General features: G+C 44.4%; 1 protein-coding gene across 2 annotated transcripts in view; it reads right to left on the bottom strand.

Moving 5' to 3' along the window:
- Window positions 1–18,914, bottom strand: part of LOC137439960 (uncharacterized) — a 128,878-nt gene that overhangs the window by 27,610 nt on the left and 82,354 nt on the right. For both annotated transcript variants that reach the window (XM_068136258.2, XM_068136259.2), the window contains exons 12-15: window positions 8,743–8,854; window positions 8,378–8,457; window positions 8,202–8,228; window positions 7,773–7,934 (exon numbers count right to left, since the gene is read on the bottom strand). In XM_068136258.2, coding sequence (XP_067992359.2) covers window positions 7,773–7,934; window positions 8,202–8,228; window positions 8,378–8,457; window positions 8,743–8,854 — 381 coding nt within the window. The remainder of the gene's footprint in view (window positions 1–7,772; window positions 7,935–8,201; window positions 8,229–8,377; window positions 8,458–8,742; window positions 8,855–18,914) is intronic.

The raw sequence follows: 18,914 nt of genomic DNA, 5'->3' as shown, positions 1-18,914 counted from the left end.
GTGGGTTCCTCTCTCACCAGTCATGGCACCTCAGCAAAGGACTTCTGTGACTCACTGGGATTGACACAATCTGTCAATTTCCCGACCCGGATCTCAGCCAATGGAGTATCTTCTCTTCTAGACTTAGTTATGACTAACTTCCCTGCTAATGTCTGCTGCTCTTCTTCTGCTCCAATCGGTTCTTCTGATCATGTGCTTGTCAAAGTGGACATCTCTCTGGCCATTCTCAGAGAGCCTCCTCAGCGTCGACGAGTCTGGCATTTCACTCAGGCCGACTGGGACGGTCTTCAAGCAGCCATCAATCGTCTGGATTGGTCTCCCATCTCCACTGCCTCTGACATCAATTCTTCCTGGGAATTCTTCCAAAGCAAACTGATCTCTCTCATGCACAGATTTATCCCATCTCGACTTCAGTTGTCTTACCCTTCCTCCCGTCCATGGTACACTGAATCTTGTGGTGAGGCAGTTGCCCTGAAACAATTTGCCTTTGCCTCTTGGAAGGCTAATCCAACTGAAGGAAATCTCAGTTCCTTCCACCAAGCTCGGAACAAGTGTGTGTCTACCCTCAGGAGTGTCAGGAAGCACTACCTCTCCTCACTCAAGAATGAACTCTCAAACCTGTCTCCTTCCTCCAAATCCTGGTGGCGTCTGGTCAAATCCGTTTCTGGTGTTTGTTCCCCCTCCATCCCCTCCCTTACCTCAAATGGCTACACAGTTGACATCGCACGTGACAAAGCCGAATGCCTCAACTCTGTGTTTGCCTCAAAATCCTAAGTCCCAAACCCATCTCTCTCTGTTCCCACCTTTCCCAGTCGAACCAATCTGCTCCTGGACTCTGTGACCTTCTCTCCTGACAAGGTGGAGGAGTTTTTGTCAAACCTCGACTCTGATTCTGCAACTGGACCAGATGGCATCAGCCCACGGGTCCTAAAATCCTGCTCTGCCGCTCTATCTCACCCTCTCTCTGTTCTTTTCACCCTATCTTTTGCTCAAGGTCATCTGCCAGCATCCTGGAAATCAGCAAACATTACCGCTTTACACAAAAAAGGTGCAAAAACAGATCCTTGCAACTACAGACCAATCAGCCTGCTCCCAAATATCAGCAAAGTCATGGAATCCATCATTGCTTCGGATATGAAATCTTTCCTCTTCTCCAATGGCTTGATCTCTGATCATCAATTTGGTTTCAGACCAGGTCACTCTACTCTGGACATGCTGCTTCTGCTGTCTCAACAATGGATGGAGGTCCTCAATGCCAAACAGGAAATCAGAGCTGTCTCCCTTGACATTTCACATGCCTTCGATACGGTCTGGCACCCAGCTCTGCTCACCAAACTCTCCTCCTATGGTATCCATGGAAATCTCCATGCATGGCTTGCGGACTTCCTCTCTGGTCGTAGTCAACGTGTGGCCCTGAATGGATTTCTCTCATCTCCCCTTCCCGTTCAGGCTGGAGTTCCCCAAGGCAGTGTGCTGGGCCCTGTGCTTTTTCTGGTCTTTATCAATGATCTCTCCGACTCTCTGGAAAATCCTCTGTATCTCTTTGCTGATGACTCCACTCTCTGCCGCTCCATTCCTCTTCCCTCAGATCGGCAGTCTGCAGCCTCCTCACTCTCTGAAGACCTGGACAAAATCACAGACTGGTCAAACATGTGGAACATGTCTTTCAATCCTGACAAATCTCACACTCTTACTATGTCTCTCCGAAAAGATCGACTGGACAACCCTCCCATCTACTTTCTCAACAATCCTCTCCAAGAAGGTCTGTCGCTCAAGCTTTTGGGTCTCACCATCTGCCATGATCTTTCTTGGGAAAACCACATTTCCAAGCTGGCCTCCAAAGCCAGTCGCCGACTGGGCATCCTCCGTCGTGCGAAGTCCTTCCTAGGCACACCTGAGCTCCTCACCACATACAAGGCTTTCATCCGCAGCTCAATGGAATACTGTTCTCCCCTATGGGCCGGTGCTCCTGCCTCACACCTGGCTCGGCTTCACGCTGTTGAATCCAAAGCTTTCAGAATCATTGGAATCTCCCGCGATGAAGCTATCTCTGAGGGCCTTTCACTCACTCACCGCAGGCAGGTAGGTGGTCTTTCTGTCTTCTACCGACTCCTCTCCGGCCTTGCTCCCCCAGCTCTCTCTGTGCTCTGTCCCCCAAATATTCCTACAGGTCGCACAAGATCTGCCAGCCACCCTCTGATGGTTAAACTGCCGAAATCTCGGCTCTCTGCTCACCTTCACTCTTTCATTCCTCTTTTCTCCCGCCTCTGGAACAAACTCCCACACTCACTTCAATCACACTCCTCCCTCCAGGTCTTCAAAACAGCTGTTCACCAACATCTCTTATCTTCCCCCATCCAAAACCTTGATCTTTTCTACCCCCACTCGTGAAAGTCTTCTTTTTGAAAAAAAAAAAGTCTTTGAAAAAAAACCAAACCCCAGATCCACCTTGTTTGAAATTCCAACTTCTTTCCTGGAAGTCTTGGCAGGGTCCATATGTTTTATACCTCTCCCACCCCCCACCCCCCTTCCCATGCCTTCCCCCCAAAGCCCTCTCCCTCCCACAGTTCTCTCGATGTCTCCATGTCTCTCGGTCCCTGCTCTCAAATGTTGTGTTTGTGTCCTTCCCCCTCTCTCCCCATCTTGTCTACCGCTCCCGATGTTATTTGTTTTGTGTGTCTGTTTGTCTTTCTGTGTGATTAATGTTCGCTCTTTCACGAGCCTCGATCTTGTATACAAAAAAAAAAAAAAAAAAAAAAAAAACAGAGGTCCCAAAATAAAGATCAAACAGGGCAACAGTGGCCCTAAAATAAAGATCAAACAGGGTAACAGTGGTCCCAAAATAAAAATCAAACAGGGCAACAGTGGTCCCAAAATAAAAATCAAACAGGGTAACAGTGGTCCCAAAATAAAGATCAAACAGGGCAACAGTGGTCCTAAAATAAAGATCAAACAGGGCAACTGTGGCCCCAAAATAAAGATCAAACAGGGCAACAGTGGTCCCAAAATAAAGATCAAACAGGGTAACTGGTCCCAAAATAAAAATCAAACAGGGTAACAGTGGTCCCAAAATAAAGATCAAACAGGGTAACAATGGTCCCAAAATAAAGATCAAACAGGGTAACAGAGGTCCCAAAATAAAGATCAAACAGGGTAACTGGTCCCAAAATAAAAATCAAACAGGGTAACAATGGTCCCAAAATAAAAATCAAACAGGGTAACAATGGTCCCAAAATAAAGATCAAACAGGGTAACTGTGGTCCAAAAATAAAGATCGTGGTCCCAAAATAAAGATCAAACAGGGTAACAGTGGTCCAAAAATAAAGATCGTGGTCCCAAAATAAAGATCAAATAGGGTAACAGAGGTCCCAAAATAAAGATCAAACAGGTAACAGTGGTCCCAAAATAAAGATCAAACAGGGTAACAATGGTCCCAAAATAAAGATCAAACAGGGTAACAGTGGTCCAAAAATAAAGATCAAGCAGGGTAACAGTGGTCCCAAAATAAAGATCAAACAGGGTAACAGTGGTCCCAAAATAAAGATCGTGGTCCCAAAATAAAGATCAAATAGGGTAACAGAGGTCCCAAAATAAAGATCAAACAGGTAACAGTGGTCCCAAAATAAAGATCAAACAGGGTAACAATGGTCCCAAAATAAAGATCAAACAGGGTAACAGAGGTCCCAAAATAAAGATCAAACAGGGTAACAGTGGTCCCAAAATAAAGATCAAACAGGGTAACAGTGGTCCCAAAATAAAGATCAAACAGGATAACAGTGGTCCCAAAATAAAGATCAAACAGGGTAAGAGTGGTCCCAAAATAAAGATCAAACAGGGTAACAATGGTCCCAAAATAAAGATCAAACAGGGTAACAGTGGTCCCAAAATAAAGATCAAACAGGGTAACATTGGTCCCAAAATAAAGATCAAACAGGGTAACATTGGTCCCAAAATAAAGATCAAACAGGGTAACAGACGTCCCAAAATAAAGATCAAACAGAGTAACAGACGTCCCAAAATAAAGATCATACAGGGTAACAGTGGTCCCAAAATAAAGATCAAACAGAGTAACAGAGGTACAAAAATAAAGATCAAACAGGGTAACAGTGGTCCCAAAATGAAGATCAAACAGGGTAACAATGGTCCCAAAATAAAGATCAAACAGGGTAACAGTGGTCCCAAAATAAAGATCAAACAGGGTAACTGTGGTCCAAAAATAAAGATCGTGGTCCCAAAATAAAGATCAAACAGGGTAACAGTGGTCCAAAAATAAAGATCAAACAGGGTAACAGTGGTCCCAAAATAGAGATCAAACAGGGTAACAGTGGTCCCAAAATAAAGATCGTGGTCCCAAAATAAAGATCAAACAAGTACACATACATTCAAAGTACACCGCCCCATGCCAAATAATTAAATATGCTGCAGCGCGGCATTGCCGGGGCGCCTCAGGCACCCGGCAATACCGCAGTGCAGCTCATTGAGGCTGCATTGGGAGGGAGAGTTGTACACTAATTGATTGATTAATTGTATAATTAAAATCAATAAAAGATTATCACAAAATATTTTCATAATCAATTGGCTAATCGCATAACTAAACCACTAGTGCTTCATCCGAAGATGTATCTTTTAGAAATTTAATTAAATAAGTCATTTATAAAAAATTAAAAAATTAATTGATTACTCAATAAATAATTAATCGATTAATCAATAAATAATTAATAGATGAAATGATTAATCAATAAATAATTAATAGATGAAATGATTAATCAATAAATCAAAAATATCCTTGATAGCCACATCACTTGGTCACTCATGTCCAAATATTAGCTTCCCAGCTCAAAAGGTGCCTGAGATATTGGCCAAATGAGAAAGAAAATAAATAAATGATTAATAATGAAAATAAATAAATAATAATAATAAAAAAATTAAATTATTAATCAATTTGGTCAGAGAACACATAAACTACCACTATTTCATCAGAATCTGTAACTTAAAAAAAAAAAATTTTTTGTCATTAATCGAATAATTAAATAATTAATCGATTAATTGATTAATTAATAAATCAAAAATATTCTTTGCAGCCAAATCACCTGGTCATTGGCATGTCCAAATATCAGCTTCCTAACTCAAAAGGTGCCTGAGTTAATGGTCAGAAGAGAAAGGAAATTTGATTAATTAAATAAGTACTTAATTAATCGCTAATAATTAAATAACTCCTCAATTTATTGATTAATCAAAAAAAAATATACCGTTTTTGACAAAGGACTTGCTCACTATTGTGCCGAAATTTCAGCTTCCTAGCTCAAAGGATGGCTGAGATATCGCCCGGACAACAAACAAGAAAACAAGAAAACAAACAAGAAAACAAGAAAACAAACAAACAAACAACCAGAGTGAAAACTGAGTACTCTCTTTCAGCGCGCGTCACTGCCGAGCCCCCTTCGGTGCCCAGCAATGACGATTTGCAATACCTGGAGATGGCATAGGAAAGGAGCGGTGTACAATAGGGTAACAGAGGTCCCAAAATAAAGATCAAACAGGGTAACAGTGGTCCCAAAATAAAGATCAAACAGGGTAACAGTGGTCCCAAAATAAAGATCAAACAGGGTAACAGTGGTCCCAAAATAATCTCTTTAAAGCAACATTTGGCTTTCCTCCAACAGCCCTCTCCCACCTTTGCCCTCCCCTGGACACATCATGTCACACATGTTCCTCAAGATGCCCTCACTTGCTCATCCCCACCTCCTCAATGGCCCCCCAAGTCCAGGCCTGTTGCCCACATGGATTCACTTGTCCACTTATTCCCAATTGTGGAAATGTTTCCCAATGTTCTCTGCCTTGTCCTCCTCATTTAAGTCTTTTGAATGCACTGCCTATCACTTCCTCAATGCTCATCCATGCACATCCAAGATCTCTTCTGCACACCCTGATTCTTTCCCATTATGTTCCTCTCTGAGCCATTGCTCATTTTATAGAGCCACTGAGCCACTCGTTTTATAGAAAATAAAATAATCCCACAATGTCCTTTGGGAAGAGTCTGCGAGCTTTCACTGGCACCCCGGCCAAATTCCAAAATCCTGCCTACAGGAACTGATGCTAACCCACAGCTTCCTCGTTTGCTGTTATTCCTCCTTTTCCTCCTTGTGTAAATCCTTCTCCTGCTGCCATTTATCGATTAGCTAATCAAGGAGTCTAAAACCCTTGTACAGAAGAAATACAAAATAAAAAACTCCCCAGTTACACCACCCATGTACTCTTGGAATCTAACTACCGTTTACAGCTACTCTTCAGATCATGGCAAATGAAGACTCTAGAATCAAAGTTATGCAATTCCTTTATCGTCAAACTTCACAGATTATATTTCTGCTTCTTCCTGACCGTGTCGATTGAAGTTACAGTTTAAACATAGCAGCTCATTTTCCCAATAAACTGTCTCTTCCTTTCCCACTCGTCTTCTACTTTCAGCCCTGGCAGATGAAGTTCCATTGATGGAAGAAACTTTTTCGTACATTTCAATGTAAAAAGCCTCCACCCAACATGCTGCCCCACGCCCCAGTGACCTGACCTTATCTTGGGCTGAACACGTTTCCATTCAACTGGTTGGTAACCCAAAGGATGGGTCAAAAATGCACTTTGATAAGCACACCCAAGAATCTTTCACTGTTATTGAAAATGGCCTCAGTGTGTTATAGTCCTGTTGTACCGTGATCTCATGTGACAGATAAAGAGACGATGGACCTCGGATTTTCTGGACCAAGGTGTGCTCAACAAAATCACCTCGAATGGATACAACAATAATAAAAAATGATGAGAATCGCTTTGCAATACATGTCCTGGACCAGTCGCATTGAATGTTCTTGTTCCGAGCAGAAAGGCCATAACTCCATGAAAAATTGGCGAAATGCCCGAAAACTCAAGCTTTTTCTGTAACTTGTCATAATGAAACATAGTATAAAGTTTCAGTTGAATATGTTTAAGGGTATGGAGAAGACATATGAAAAACCACATGTGGGATGGACGGACAGACAGACGGACGGTCAGACGGAGAGCAAAACTTCAGTCTCCTCCGGATAGGGGACTAATAATATGAGTTCCTTCACAAGGAACTTCAACACAGGAGGAGGCCAAGAGGCCTATCAAGCCTACACAATGGACGCCAACCTATGGTTGTTTGTCTGTGCTCTATCGTTTTTTAATGATGAGCATCAAAAGCAAGGAAGCAGCACGTACCACTTATTAAGCCTTTGGTAAGACTCGACCCGGGTTCGAACCACCGACAAAAAATGGACACATTCAGAGCGGACGCTCTAACCATGACACCACCGAGTCTGGTTGAGAAGCCATATGTTTTCCTCTATCAGCAAACTTTATGAGTTGTTGGGATAATTTTCAGCAAGTTTTCTTTTTCTCGACATGCAAGTCACAGTTGCTAAGTTTTCTTTTTCTGTGATGTTTCATTGCATGGACACTGACCCTTCATTATGACCGTCATTTGGAAGGAACAACCACAGTGAACACAGAAATAACGTCAAAGAAAAATCAAACAGAGACCAAGACTATATTGTCACCAACAGCTTGGGTCTGACATGTCACCTCAGAAAATGTCACAGCACCTTTTACTTTGGTCCCGTCCTCACCAACAGCCTCATCAAGAGTCAATCAATGAACTTTCAAAAGGAGTCCTGGGCATTGGACAACGATTTCACCAATGGCCTATTATTGGCCAATTATTCTACCCAACAGCATTCGTTGAGGAGATCCGACATGCTTACCTTGCAGTTTGTCGCTGATGAATATCTTGTACCGAAGAGAGTTGCAAAGGACAATGCCGACAAACTTTCGGTACCAGGTGCGCTTCACATACTGCTTTCCGTAGCAATCGGTGTAGGATTTGTCATAGTTGAACTTGTACTGGATCCAAATGGGCTCCGTGCCTGGGTTGAGAGGATTTGAGGAATTGCGTTGGCAAGAAAACGAAGAAGCTCGGAATTTGCAATTGTTACAGAAATAGTGGGGAAATGGCCTAGTGCTTGAGGTGTAAAGTGGTTCCTGCAATGCTCGGAAGCTCGGAATTTGCAATTGTTACAGAAATAGTGGGGAAATGGCCTAGTGCTTGAGGTGTAAAGTGGTTCCTGCAATGTTATGGGCCACAGGTGTGCTGCACATAGTAAGGAGCGACCGGTGCTGCTTGTCGCACTTACCAGATGAGCGGTTGTTGGCAAAGTTAACTGCACAGAAAAGAAAGAAGGGAAAGAAAAAGAAAAATACATTGAAGCGACAAAACCATCTGTGGAATGCCCAGGCACACAGATGGCATCCAAAAAGAACTGTGATAACGTGACTGTGAAGTTTGATAAACCATGCTCACAAAACTTACCAGATTCAGTCACAAAAGCCACGGGTTCCGTCTCTGGTCCGACGCCTTCCTGGTTCTTGGCTTGAACTTTGAAGACATATCTGTTTAACAGGTGTAAACAGAAAGGTAAAAACATGGTTTTTCTTACATTTCAACACAATTCCCAGTGGGTTACAATCCAGACCATTATTCCTTGAAAAGAAAACTCAGCCGTGGAGCAACAGGAGGACAACACTGATGAGCAATATTTGCAGCGCATTGAGCCGACATCACAATGAAGTCCGCAGTAAGCACAAAGAAGCAGTGCGTGGGCAACAAATCCCATACCATTGCATTTGTTCAGGATTCGGTGGGTGGAAAAGAAAACATTTGGCATGCCTGCTCACCTGGTGTTCGGTTGGAGGTTTTCCACAGGCAAGAAAGTCTCATTGCTGACATTGGACTGCAACCATTTCTCTGTCTTTTTTCCATCAGTCATCCCACTCGTCACAACGTAATCTGGTCCAGGCATGAGATGTGCAAAGAAAAGGTGCCAATTAAAATGGCCCATGCCATAATGCATACGGTTGTTTGTTTTCACAGAAAACTTTCACGTTATACTTCATTCTCAAAACCGAGTTGCAGAACAAGGCCCCTTTGTCAGCACAAGCATGCAGTGGAGGCCTGTCTTCTCTGGTCCACCACGCACACACACATCCACAACCAACCTGACAGATGCTCACGCAAACTAATCCCACACTCGCACGCACACTGTGAACAACAGTGAAACAATACAATAAGCGTGCTACTTCACCAATCACCTGCAAGCAAGGTGAAACTCCAGGTCACAGCCAAAATAATTAAGTTGTACGAAGGGGAGTGAATTGTGGAGTTTCTATACCCCCAATTAAGCAAAACATTTGGATCTCTTCAGAATGAACGGAAAATAACACTGAAAAGAAGTCCAGAACATCAAAACAATCAATTAACAAGTACAGATACATTCAAAGTACACCGACCGCATGATAAATAAATAAATAACACATCCTCCAGCGCAGAATTTCCGCGACGCCTTCAGGGCCCAGCAATACTGCCATGCATCACATAGAGATGGTATTGGGAGGTAGAGGTGCACAATAATTGATTGATTAATTGCATAATTAAAATCAAAGATTGTCACAAAATATTTTTTAATCAATTGGCATAACTAAACCACTAGTGCTTCATCCGAAGATGTAACTTTTAGAAATTTCATTAAAAAGTCATTAATAAAAACAATTAAATAATTAATTTATTAATCAATAAATAATTAATCAATGAATTGATGAATCAATAAATCAAAAATACCCTTTATAGTCCTTGAGCCAACCGGCCATTTTTTGAAGTGAATGCTCCGGGGGGGGGGGGGGGGGGGGGGAGTAATTCTCATTATGATTTTCCATTAGACCAATGTCTCAAGTGTCAGAAAAGGTGTGATGGACATCTGAGAACGGTAGCTTAGTGCCCGGATGGACGCCATCTTTGAAACCACCCAGCTCGAAAATGCCCATTTGGTGGGGTACATTGTTGCACGTGTATCTGGACTTCTATACTAGCTATCGATGTGCGGTTGACGACTAAATATACGTCCGATGTGTACCGTCTAAATAAAAAATAATATGAAGCATTTTGTTTTAGATTAATTATTATAAAAATCAATTATCGAAAAAAAATCATATATTTTTCAATATTTTATTATTAGACTTGTACTTTTTTTAGTGAAACAACACTGGTATGATTTTCCAAATTATGCATTGTGCTACACCGTTTATCTGTCTATAAAAATAACTCAAAAACTAAAACATATCATCCACCACGAGTGTACACAAAAAATATATGAAAAGGCATGCACTTTCCACAAACCGAAACTATGTCAGTTGGAATTTCCCGCCGATAAATCAACCCACAGAACCCAGTGCCGAAAGTGACGTCAGTCTATTCTATATCTATATTCTATATTCTATATCTCAGTCTGAGATTTGTTGCGGTGGCCTGATTAATTTCTGAGGGGGGGGGGGGGGGGGGTGGGTGGCTTAAGAACTAAAAGTGAACATGTTAGATGGCGCCACATACAACTCTATTATAGAGTTGTATTGTGGCGCCATCTAACATGTTCACTGACTTGGATGAGTATGTCTATGTAAGCTGGCGAGCTTTTCGGATATCGGAGTAATCTAACGTCAGTCTTTTTGTTCTTTCAGCTGAGATGGCCGGTGTCGAGGCGAAACGGGCGAAGATTGAACCTGAGTCCGGAACGTGCATCCTGTGCAGCAAGAAGTCGCCACTCTCTGAACTAAGCAAGGCAGCGGGCAACAGTTCTTGGAAGACATTGTGTGACGCAGCCGCAGTTAGAAACTTTTATCCAATTCTAAAGCTAGTCCAAGAAGGCGCAGTTGAACTTCCTAATATTCCAATATTATACCATAGGGCTTGTAGATCAGACTTCACTCACAAAAACCACCTAGCTACTTTGACCAATGCAGCTAGAAGTTCTTCAGTTGATACTGGCGATGCGGTGCGACGGCGATCATCACGGGAAGAGACAGGATCAACTTCAACGGTCTACGATGATAAATGCATTTTTTGCCAGCGTGCTTCAAAATTCATAAAAGGCAGTCGTACCCGTGAAACAGTTGTCTTGGCTGTTGAACTTCGAGCAGATAAGACAATAAGAGATGCTGCGACAGCTCGCAATGATGAGAGAGTTTTGGCATTGACTACACGAGATATGGTTGCAGCTGAGGCTCACTACCACTTCTCCTGCTATAGAAACTACACACGGCCCCAAAAACCTCAAGTAGAAACTGACATTGAAGATAATATCGAGAAAAAAGAAATGATACGATGTATATTCAATTTCATTCGCACTGACTTGTTCTTGAACCCGAGGATTGTTCCAATAGTTGATGTTGCAACAGATATCCTGTCTTCAGATACATTTTCAGTTGATGTTCGTGACTCCATCAAGAAGAATCTGCAGCGCACATTACAAAGAGAGTTTGGAGAATCGCTCATCTTCTTCAATGTGAAACACCGTGTATACTTGATGCCCGATAATCTGACAAAGCGAGAGATTGCTGCAGAGTGCGTAAACCTGAAAGCAGAAGTGAAAGCATTTGAACGAACGGACGGTGAAAGTAACATTGTGCGTGCAGCTACTTCACTGCGACACCAGATCAAAGATGCTCATTACAATGAACGTTGGCCGCCTCAGCCAGCAGAACTCACTTCAGATTACGTGAAGATACCAGATTCTCTTCGTGTATTTCTGCATACTTTGATTTGCGGGAGTGGGGGTAGCTCTGCGTGTGCCGACACACTGGTATGGTCGATGGCTCAAGATATCATCAATGCTGTACACCGGGGGTACCATCAGAACATCGAAGCATGTCCTACTTCCGTGGGTCATGAAAACGCTCACCGGTAATACAGAGGTCATCAGAATATTGAATCGACTCGGGCACGGATGTTCGTACACAGTTCTGGAAGAAATCGAGACAGCGCTATGCATAGACAAATTAGCAAGTGTGGAGAAAGATACAGTACCACTTCCGTCACATGTGCACCCTTCGGTCCCGACTGTATTAGCATTCGATAACATCGACAGGCTAGAGGAATCGCTGAGTGGTGGCGGAACATCGCATCGCGTCAACGGTATCATCGTCCAACCGAAGTCGCAGTCGTGTTTGCCGCCCCAACCTCCATCGGCAGTATCCAAAGCAGATAAGAAGCGATCTATCCCGTCATCCAGCGATTTAGTTCCAATATACAGCGGTGGGAAATGAGAGGGCCCACCTGCAATCAAGCCTGCAGATCTTTCTGACACTCTTGCAGGCGCAACATCCCTTGCGCAGCGCCGAAATCACGTATGGATTATGACTCGCATGCTGGAACCATGCGACCAGACAATCAGTTCGTGGACTGGTTTCAACATCATGACTAGAGATCGTGTTCAGGTGACGGAAGATGTAGTTGGCTACCTGCCGACTATAAACGCACCTGCCACAGATATGGCAACAGTGCAAGAAATCCTCAGAGAAGCTCTGAACATCATGTCATCACTTCAGCTTGAGCGTATACCGGTGGTGCTAGACCAGGCACTATTTGCTAAGGCGACCGAAATAGCATGGAAAGATGTCGATCGATATGGAAGAATCGTGCTCATGATGGGGAACTTCCATACCATCTGTAACTTCATGTCGAGCATTGGGAAAATGTTTGGAGATGCAGGCCTTCGGGATGTAGCTGTTGAGTCAGGAGTAATCGCTGAAGGTTCCATCAACAGGGTTCTGGAAGGCAAGCAATACAACCGTGCTGTGCGACTCCACAAGTTGATGTACGAGGCACTAATGCGCATCATTTGGAAGGGCTTCCAGGTGTGGATAGAAAGCAATCATCCTGACAAGGAACCCCAGATTCGAAGCACTGACCTCAAAATTCGCAGCATCAAGGAGGATGTTTGCCACGAGACTCTCGCTGCTGCTCTCGATGATGATTCATGTGTACAGAGCTTTGACATGTTCGCGAAATACCTACATTTTCTGCGAACCAAACATGGAGACCTGGCTCGCTTCTGGATGATGTATATTGATATGGTAGAGACCCTGCTGGGGTTGATTCGTGCGGATAGAGAAGGCGACTGGATGCTTCACTTGGCTTGTGTCAGAAGAGTGATCCCTTGGTGTTTCGCAATGAACAAGGTGAACTATGCTAGATATCTACCAGTGTACTATGCACAGATGACGCAACTCCACGAAACATGCCCCGAGTTGTACAGGCATTTCAATCAAGGCTACTTCTCCGTACAGCTTAGACCAGGGAATCCATTTGCCAGAATCGCTGTTGATCAGACAACAGAAGAAACAGTAAACAAAGACACGCAAACAGCTGGAGGAACACGAGGTTTTAGTCTTCGACAAGGGGCTGTGTCACGATACTATCTAACTGCAGAAAATCGGGCTACTGCACTGAGGCAACTACGAGAAACTATCCTTGTGAATGGCAGCGACACATCTCACGCCAAGCACCCTGACTTGTCTACTTCTCGCATCAAACGTGATGAGTCTGGCGTCACAGCTATCTGTGATCTACTGGAAAATGACTGGACCAATCCATTCGCCGATGATCCGTCATGTCTTCTCAGTATATCTACCGGAGCGGCTGCGAGGGAGGACGTTTCTAATGACCTACTCAACACCCTGCAAAAGGGGGAAGCGGCGTATCAAAGCTTCCAGAAACGTCTTGAAGAGGGAACAGGCTTTCATGACACATTGAACAAGCTAAACTTGAAGACCTTTGGTAAGATCAAGCAGAAAGTTGTGAAGGGCACAAACAAGGAGATCGTCCTGAGAGCTGACAGACAACTGTTTGCCACCATGATACTCATCGCCAAGACAAGGAACCTCGACATGCAACTTGTCCTTTGTCACCCACTAGGGCCGTTACCATGGTCTTTGGCAAACGTTGATGGGTCAATGAAAAAAACGAACAAAGCTGCACTTGCGAAACACATGGAAGGTCTTGTGGAACCAGCCGAGAACGTTGACAAGCGAAGTGCAACAATAATTGATGCGATGGCTCTCATACAAAAGATGCATGGCGAGAACGACACGTTCGAAGAACTATCTGACCGCATCCTTGCTGCAGCGCTTCATGCTGGTCAAGGCAGTGAGCGCATCGATGTTGTCTTTGACACATACACAGAAGAATCCATCAAAGCAGCTGAGCGTGTGAACCACGGTTCAAATGAAGGCATCAGTTTCAGCGAGATCAGACCCGCACACAAAATCATGAACTGGCGGCGTCTCCTTGCTTGCAGCCAGACAAAGGAGAAACTGGTTGTGTTTCTGGCGGAGTCGTGGAAACATGAAACAAATCGCGAAAAGCTAGGCAACAGAACACTGTATGTCACCTGTGGTGAAAAATGTCTGGTACTGACCCGCGATAGGTGGAAGTTGGTGCAAGCACTCGAATGTAGCCACGAGGAAGCAGACACGCGTATGTTTCTCCACGCAAAGCACGCCGCTACCCACTACAAGACGATCATCTTAGTGGCAGATGACACCGACGTTCTGATCATCAGTCTTCATCTCAGCAGAACCATCGATAGTCAGCTCTTCATCAGACGAGGAACAAAGGTTCGAGTCAGAATGATCGACGTTGGAAAGTTGGCTGCGGTATTGGGGTCTGGAGTTTGCAGTGCATTGCCAGGGCTTCATGCATGGAGCGGGTGTGACACTGTGAGTGCTCTGGCTAGCCAAGGAAAGATAAAGGCTTTGAAGCTTGTGCAAGCGAATGAGCTGTATCTTCAAGCATTCACAGATCTGGGATCTTCGTGGAATGTACCAACAGACGTCTTCAATAGCATTCAGGCCTACACGTGTCAGCTGTACGCCAAGAACACGAAGATCGTCGGTGTTAATTCGCTCCGTTATCACATGTTCTGTGCAAAGAAGGGCCAGATCGAATCTGGACAATTGCCGCCTTGTGAAGACTCCTTGATGCAGCATACGCTTAGGGCCAACTATCAGGCGGCTATCTGGCGACGCAGCCTTGAAAACCTACCAGACGTCCCAACACCATCAGCAGGACATGGTTGGGAACTCGATGATGGCGGTTCGCTCACAATCCGATGGATGGCGGGTCTACCAGCTCCAGATGTCGTCTTGAATCTCATCTCATGCACATGCAGAAGGACGTGTCGACCGTCAGATTGCTCCTGCATACTGAATGGGTTGAAGTGCACTGTTGTGTGTAAGCTGCAGGGATGCTCCAACATGGTGCAGGATGATGCTATCGTGGCTCAGGATGCCAATGACTCTGATGGCGACTCTGATGATTAACTTTGTGTGCACTGTATATTGTATAGCATATGTTGTTCTCTATTATAATGCAGGCCAAATTGCCTGAAAATCTTTATAGACAGATAAACGGTTTAGCAAAATGTATAATTTGGAAGATCATACCGGTGTTATTTGACTAAAACATGACATGTTCAATGATACCTCCGCTTGCTTATTAGGAATACTAGGGCGTGCCCGCACGTACGTGCTTGCCCGTACGTGCGTGCAAAAAAACATGCGTGCAAACAACAACAACAAAAAAAAACTTTGAAACCACGTGGCAGTAACGACCACAGAACCCCCCCCCCTCTATTTACATGAAATGGTTTGGTTCATTGGCAACTTTGAAACCACGTGGCAGTAACGACCACAGAACCCCCCCCCCCCCCCTCTATTTACATGAAATGGTTTGGTCCATTCGCAAAGCCAAAGCGAACGGCTTGCGAGTACGGTGACCATACCTTGGGAACCACTTGTCCGATTAATTTCAAACCTTGAAAAGGCACATCCTCGGGTCCCCAGCAATATACCTGGCAAGTTTCAAGTATATCGGACCGGTAGTTGTCGAGAAACAGCGGTCACAGACAAACACACACACACACACACACAGACACACACACATACACACAGAGATTACTGGAATTATAGATAGACTAGGGCATGCCCGTACTATATATAAGCTAGGACGTGCCCGTACGTGGGTGCCCGTTCCTTGCCAAAAAAAAAAAAAAAAAAAACATGAATGGTTTGGTCCATTCGCAACGACCACAGAACCCCCCCCTCTATTTACATGCAATGGTTTGGTCCAAAGCGAACGGTTTGGTCCATTCGATGTGATTCGATGATTCGATGTGAATGGTTTGGTCCATTCGCAACGACCACAGAACCCCCCCCCCCCCTCTATTTACATGAATGGTTTGGTCCATTCGCAAAGCCAAAGCGAACGACCACAGAACCCCCCCCTCTATTTACATGAATGGTTTGGTCCATTCGCAAAGCCAAAGCGAACGACCACAGAACCCCCCCCCCCCCCCCCCCCTCTATTTACATGAATGGTTTGGTCCATTCGCAACGGCAAAGCGAACGGCGAACGGCTAAATCGCCATAGCTCGGTAAGTACTTGTCCGATTAATTTCAAACCTTGAAAAGGCACATCCTCGGGTCCCCAGCAATATACCTGGCAAGTTTCAAGTATATCGGACCGGTAGTTGTCGAGAAACAGCGGTCACAGACAAACAGACAAACGTACAAACGTACAAACGTACAGACAGAGATTACTGGAATTATAGATAGATACATCGTATGGTGTTAAAATCAGCTCCATTCGTCTTTCCAAACTCTAGTAATGAATAATTAATATAATTGGCGGCCATTTTGAAATCCAAGATGGCCACCAAAGTGCAGATTTCCTATGTAACAATTTCCGCCTGCTTATTAGATATCGTATGGTGTTAAAATCCTCTCCGTACGACATTCATAACTTGCGTTATCGTCAGAATAGATAATGCCAGCGGCGGCCTAAGTCATTTTATGCCTCTTTACATTTATTTGTTGTAAACTCGTGGTGGATGATATGTTTTAGTTTTTGAGTTATTTTTATAGACAGATAAACGGTGTAGCACAATGCATAATTTGGAAAATCATACCAGTGTTGTTTCACTAAAAAAAGTACAAGTCTAATAATAAAATATTGAAAAATATATGATTTTTTTTCGATAATTGATTTTTATAATAATTAATCTAAAACAAAATGCTTCATATTATTTTTTATTTAGACGGTACACATCGGACGTATATTTAGTCGTCAACCGCACATCGATAGCTAGTATAGAAGTCCAGATACACGTGCAACAATGTACCCCACCAAATGGGCATTTTCGAGCTGGGTGGTTTCAAAGATGGCGTCCATCCGGGCACTAAGCTACCGTTCTCAGATGTCCATCACACCTTTTCTGACACTTGAGACATTGGTCTAATGGAAAATCATAATGAGAATTACTCCCTCCGCCGGAGCATTACTTTTGGTCTGGCTCAAGGACTATTACAGCCTAATTGCATTTTCATGTCCAAATATTATGCCCCCAATTCCACTTATGCCGATTGGCCCTGATTAGCCCCGATCTCCAGGTCGGGAGCGATCGGGACACTTTGGGAAAAAACTGGTCATCTACGCTGTATCTACGTCCTAAGTACGCTCCGATTACGATCACGACGCTGTAACCACGCTCATCGTGGGTAGATCGGGTCCCTGAAGACCCGATCGAAGCCGTTTAGAGCCGCTGTGTTCCCGCTCGCGTACGCTGTAACCACGCTGCATTCCCGATCGCCGCCGATCTAAAACTGATCCAACGCCGATGCTGCCGATCTATTGCCGTTTCAACTACGTCATTCCCGACCAAACCGATCTAACTACGCTCTATTCCCGTCTTTAAGCCGACTAAAAAGCAGATTTCAGGTCCCGATCCGTATAAATAGGGCCCGATTTGCTTGCCGATCATCAGTATCGTCGAAGACAGCCATGGACCAACATCAGAGAAATGGCCGTCTGCAGCTCGCTCTACTTCTCCAACAATATGCAATTAATGAAAGAAGAGCTGCTCAAGTGAGAAGAAGAATGAGAAGAAGAAGAAGAGAAACCAAAGCTTTCAGAATCATTGGAATCTCCTGTGATGAAGCTATCTCCGAGGGCCTTTCACTCACTCACCGCAGGCAGGTAGGTGGTCTTTCTGTCTTCTACCGACTCCTCTCCGGCCTTGCTCCCCCAGCTCTCTCTGTGCTTTGTCCCCCAAATATTCCTTCAGGTCGCACAAGATCTGCCAGCAACCCTCTGATGGTTAAACTGCCGAAATCTCGGCTCGCTGCTCACCTTCACTCTTTCATTCCTCTTTTCTCCCGCCTCTGGAACAAACTCCCACACTCCCTTCAATCCCACTCCTCCCTCCAGGTCTTTAAAACAGCTGTTCACCACAATCTCTTATCTTTCCCCATCCAAAACCTTGATCTTTTCTACCCCCACGAATTCACCCCAGATCCACCTTGTTTGAAATTCCAACTTCTTTCCTGGAAGTCCTGGCAGTGTCCATATGTTTTATACCTCTCCCACCCCCCCCCCCCCCCTTTCCATGCCTCCTCCCCCAAAGCCCTCTCCCTCCCACAGATCTCTCGATGTCCCTGCTCTCAGATGTTGTGTTTGTGTTCCTCCCCCTCTCGCCCCATCTTGTCTACCGCTCCCCATGTTATATGTTTTATGTGTCGGTTTGTCTTTCTGTGTGATTAATGTTAGCTCTTTCACGAGCCTCGATCTTGTATACAAAAAAGAAGAAAAAAAAAAGCCCCTCAGTTCTGGGTCCGGCCATGGTTGACAGAAGAAAGAAGATTGCAGTTTGGGCACTACGACCGCTTGATGAATGAACTGAGGCTGGAGGACATCAACTCTTTCCAGAACTTTGTGAGGATGCCACCTGCTCTCTTTGATGAAATCCTCCACAGAATCACCCCGAGGATTGAGAAAGAAGATATCAGGCTGAGAAAGGCCCTACAACCTGGAATGAAGCTCGCCATCACCCTGAGGCATCTGGCTACAGGAGACCTCTACCCAACTCTCTCCTACGACCTCAGCGTCAGCAGAAACACCATCGTCAAGTTCATTCCGGATGTGTGTCAAGCCATCGTTGCAGAGTTCAAAGAAGAAATGGTGA

This window comes from Myxine glutinosa, chromosome 14 (genome assembly GCF_964187855.1).
Source record: "Myxine glutinosa chromosome 14, kmMyxGlut1.1, whole genome shotgun sequence".
Lineage (NCBI taxonomy): Eukaryota > Metazoa > Chordata > Myxini > Myxiniformes > Myxinidae > Myxine > Myxine glutinosa.
Note: the sequence above shows the minus strand (reverse complement) of the source record. Positions and strands in the feature narration are given on the sequence as shown.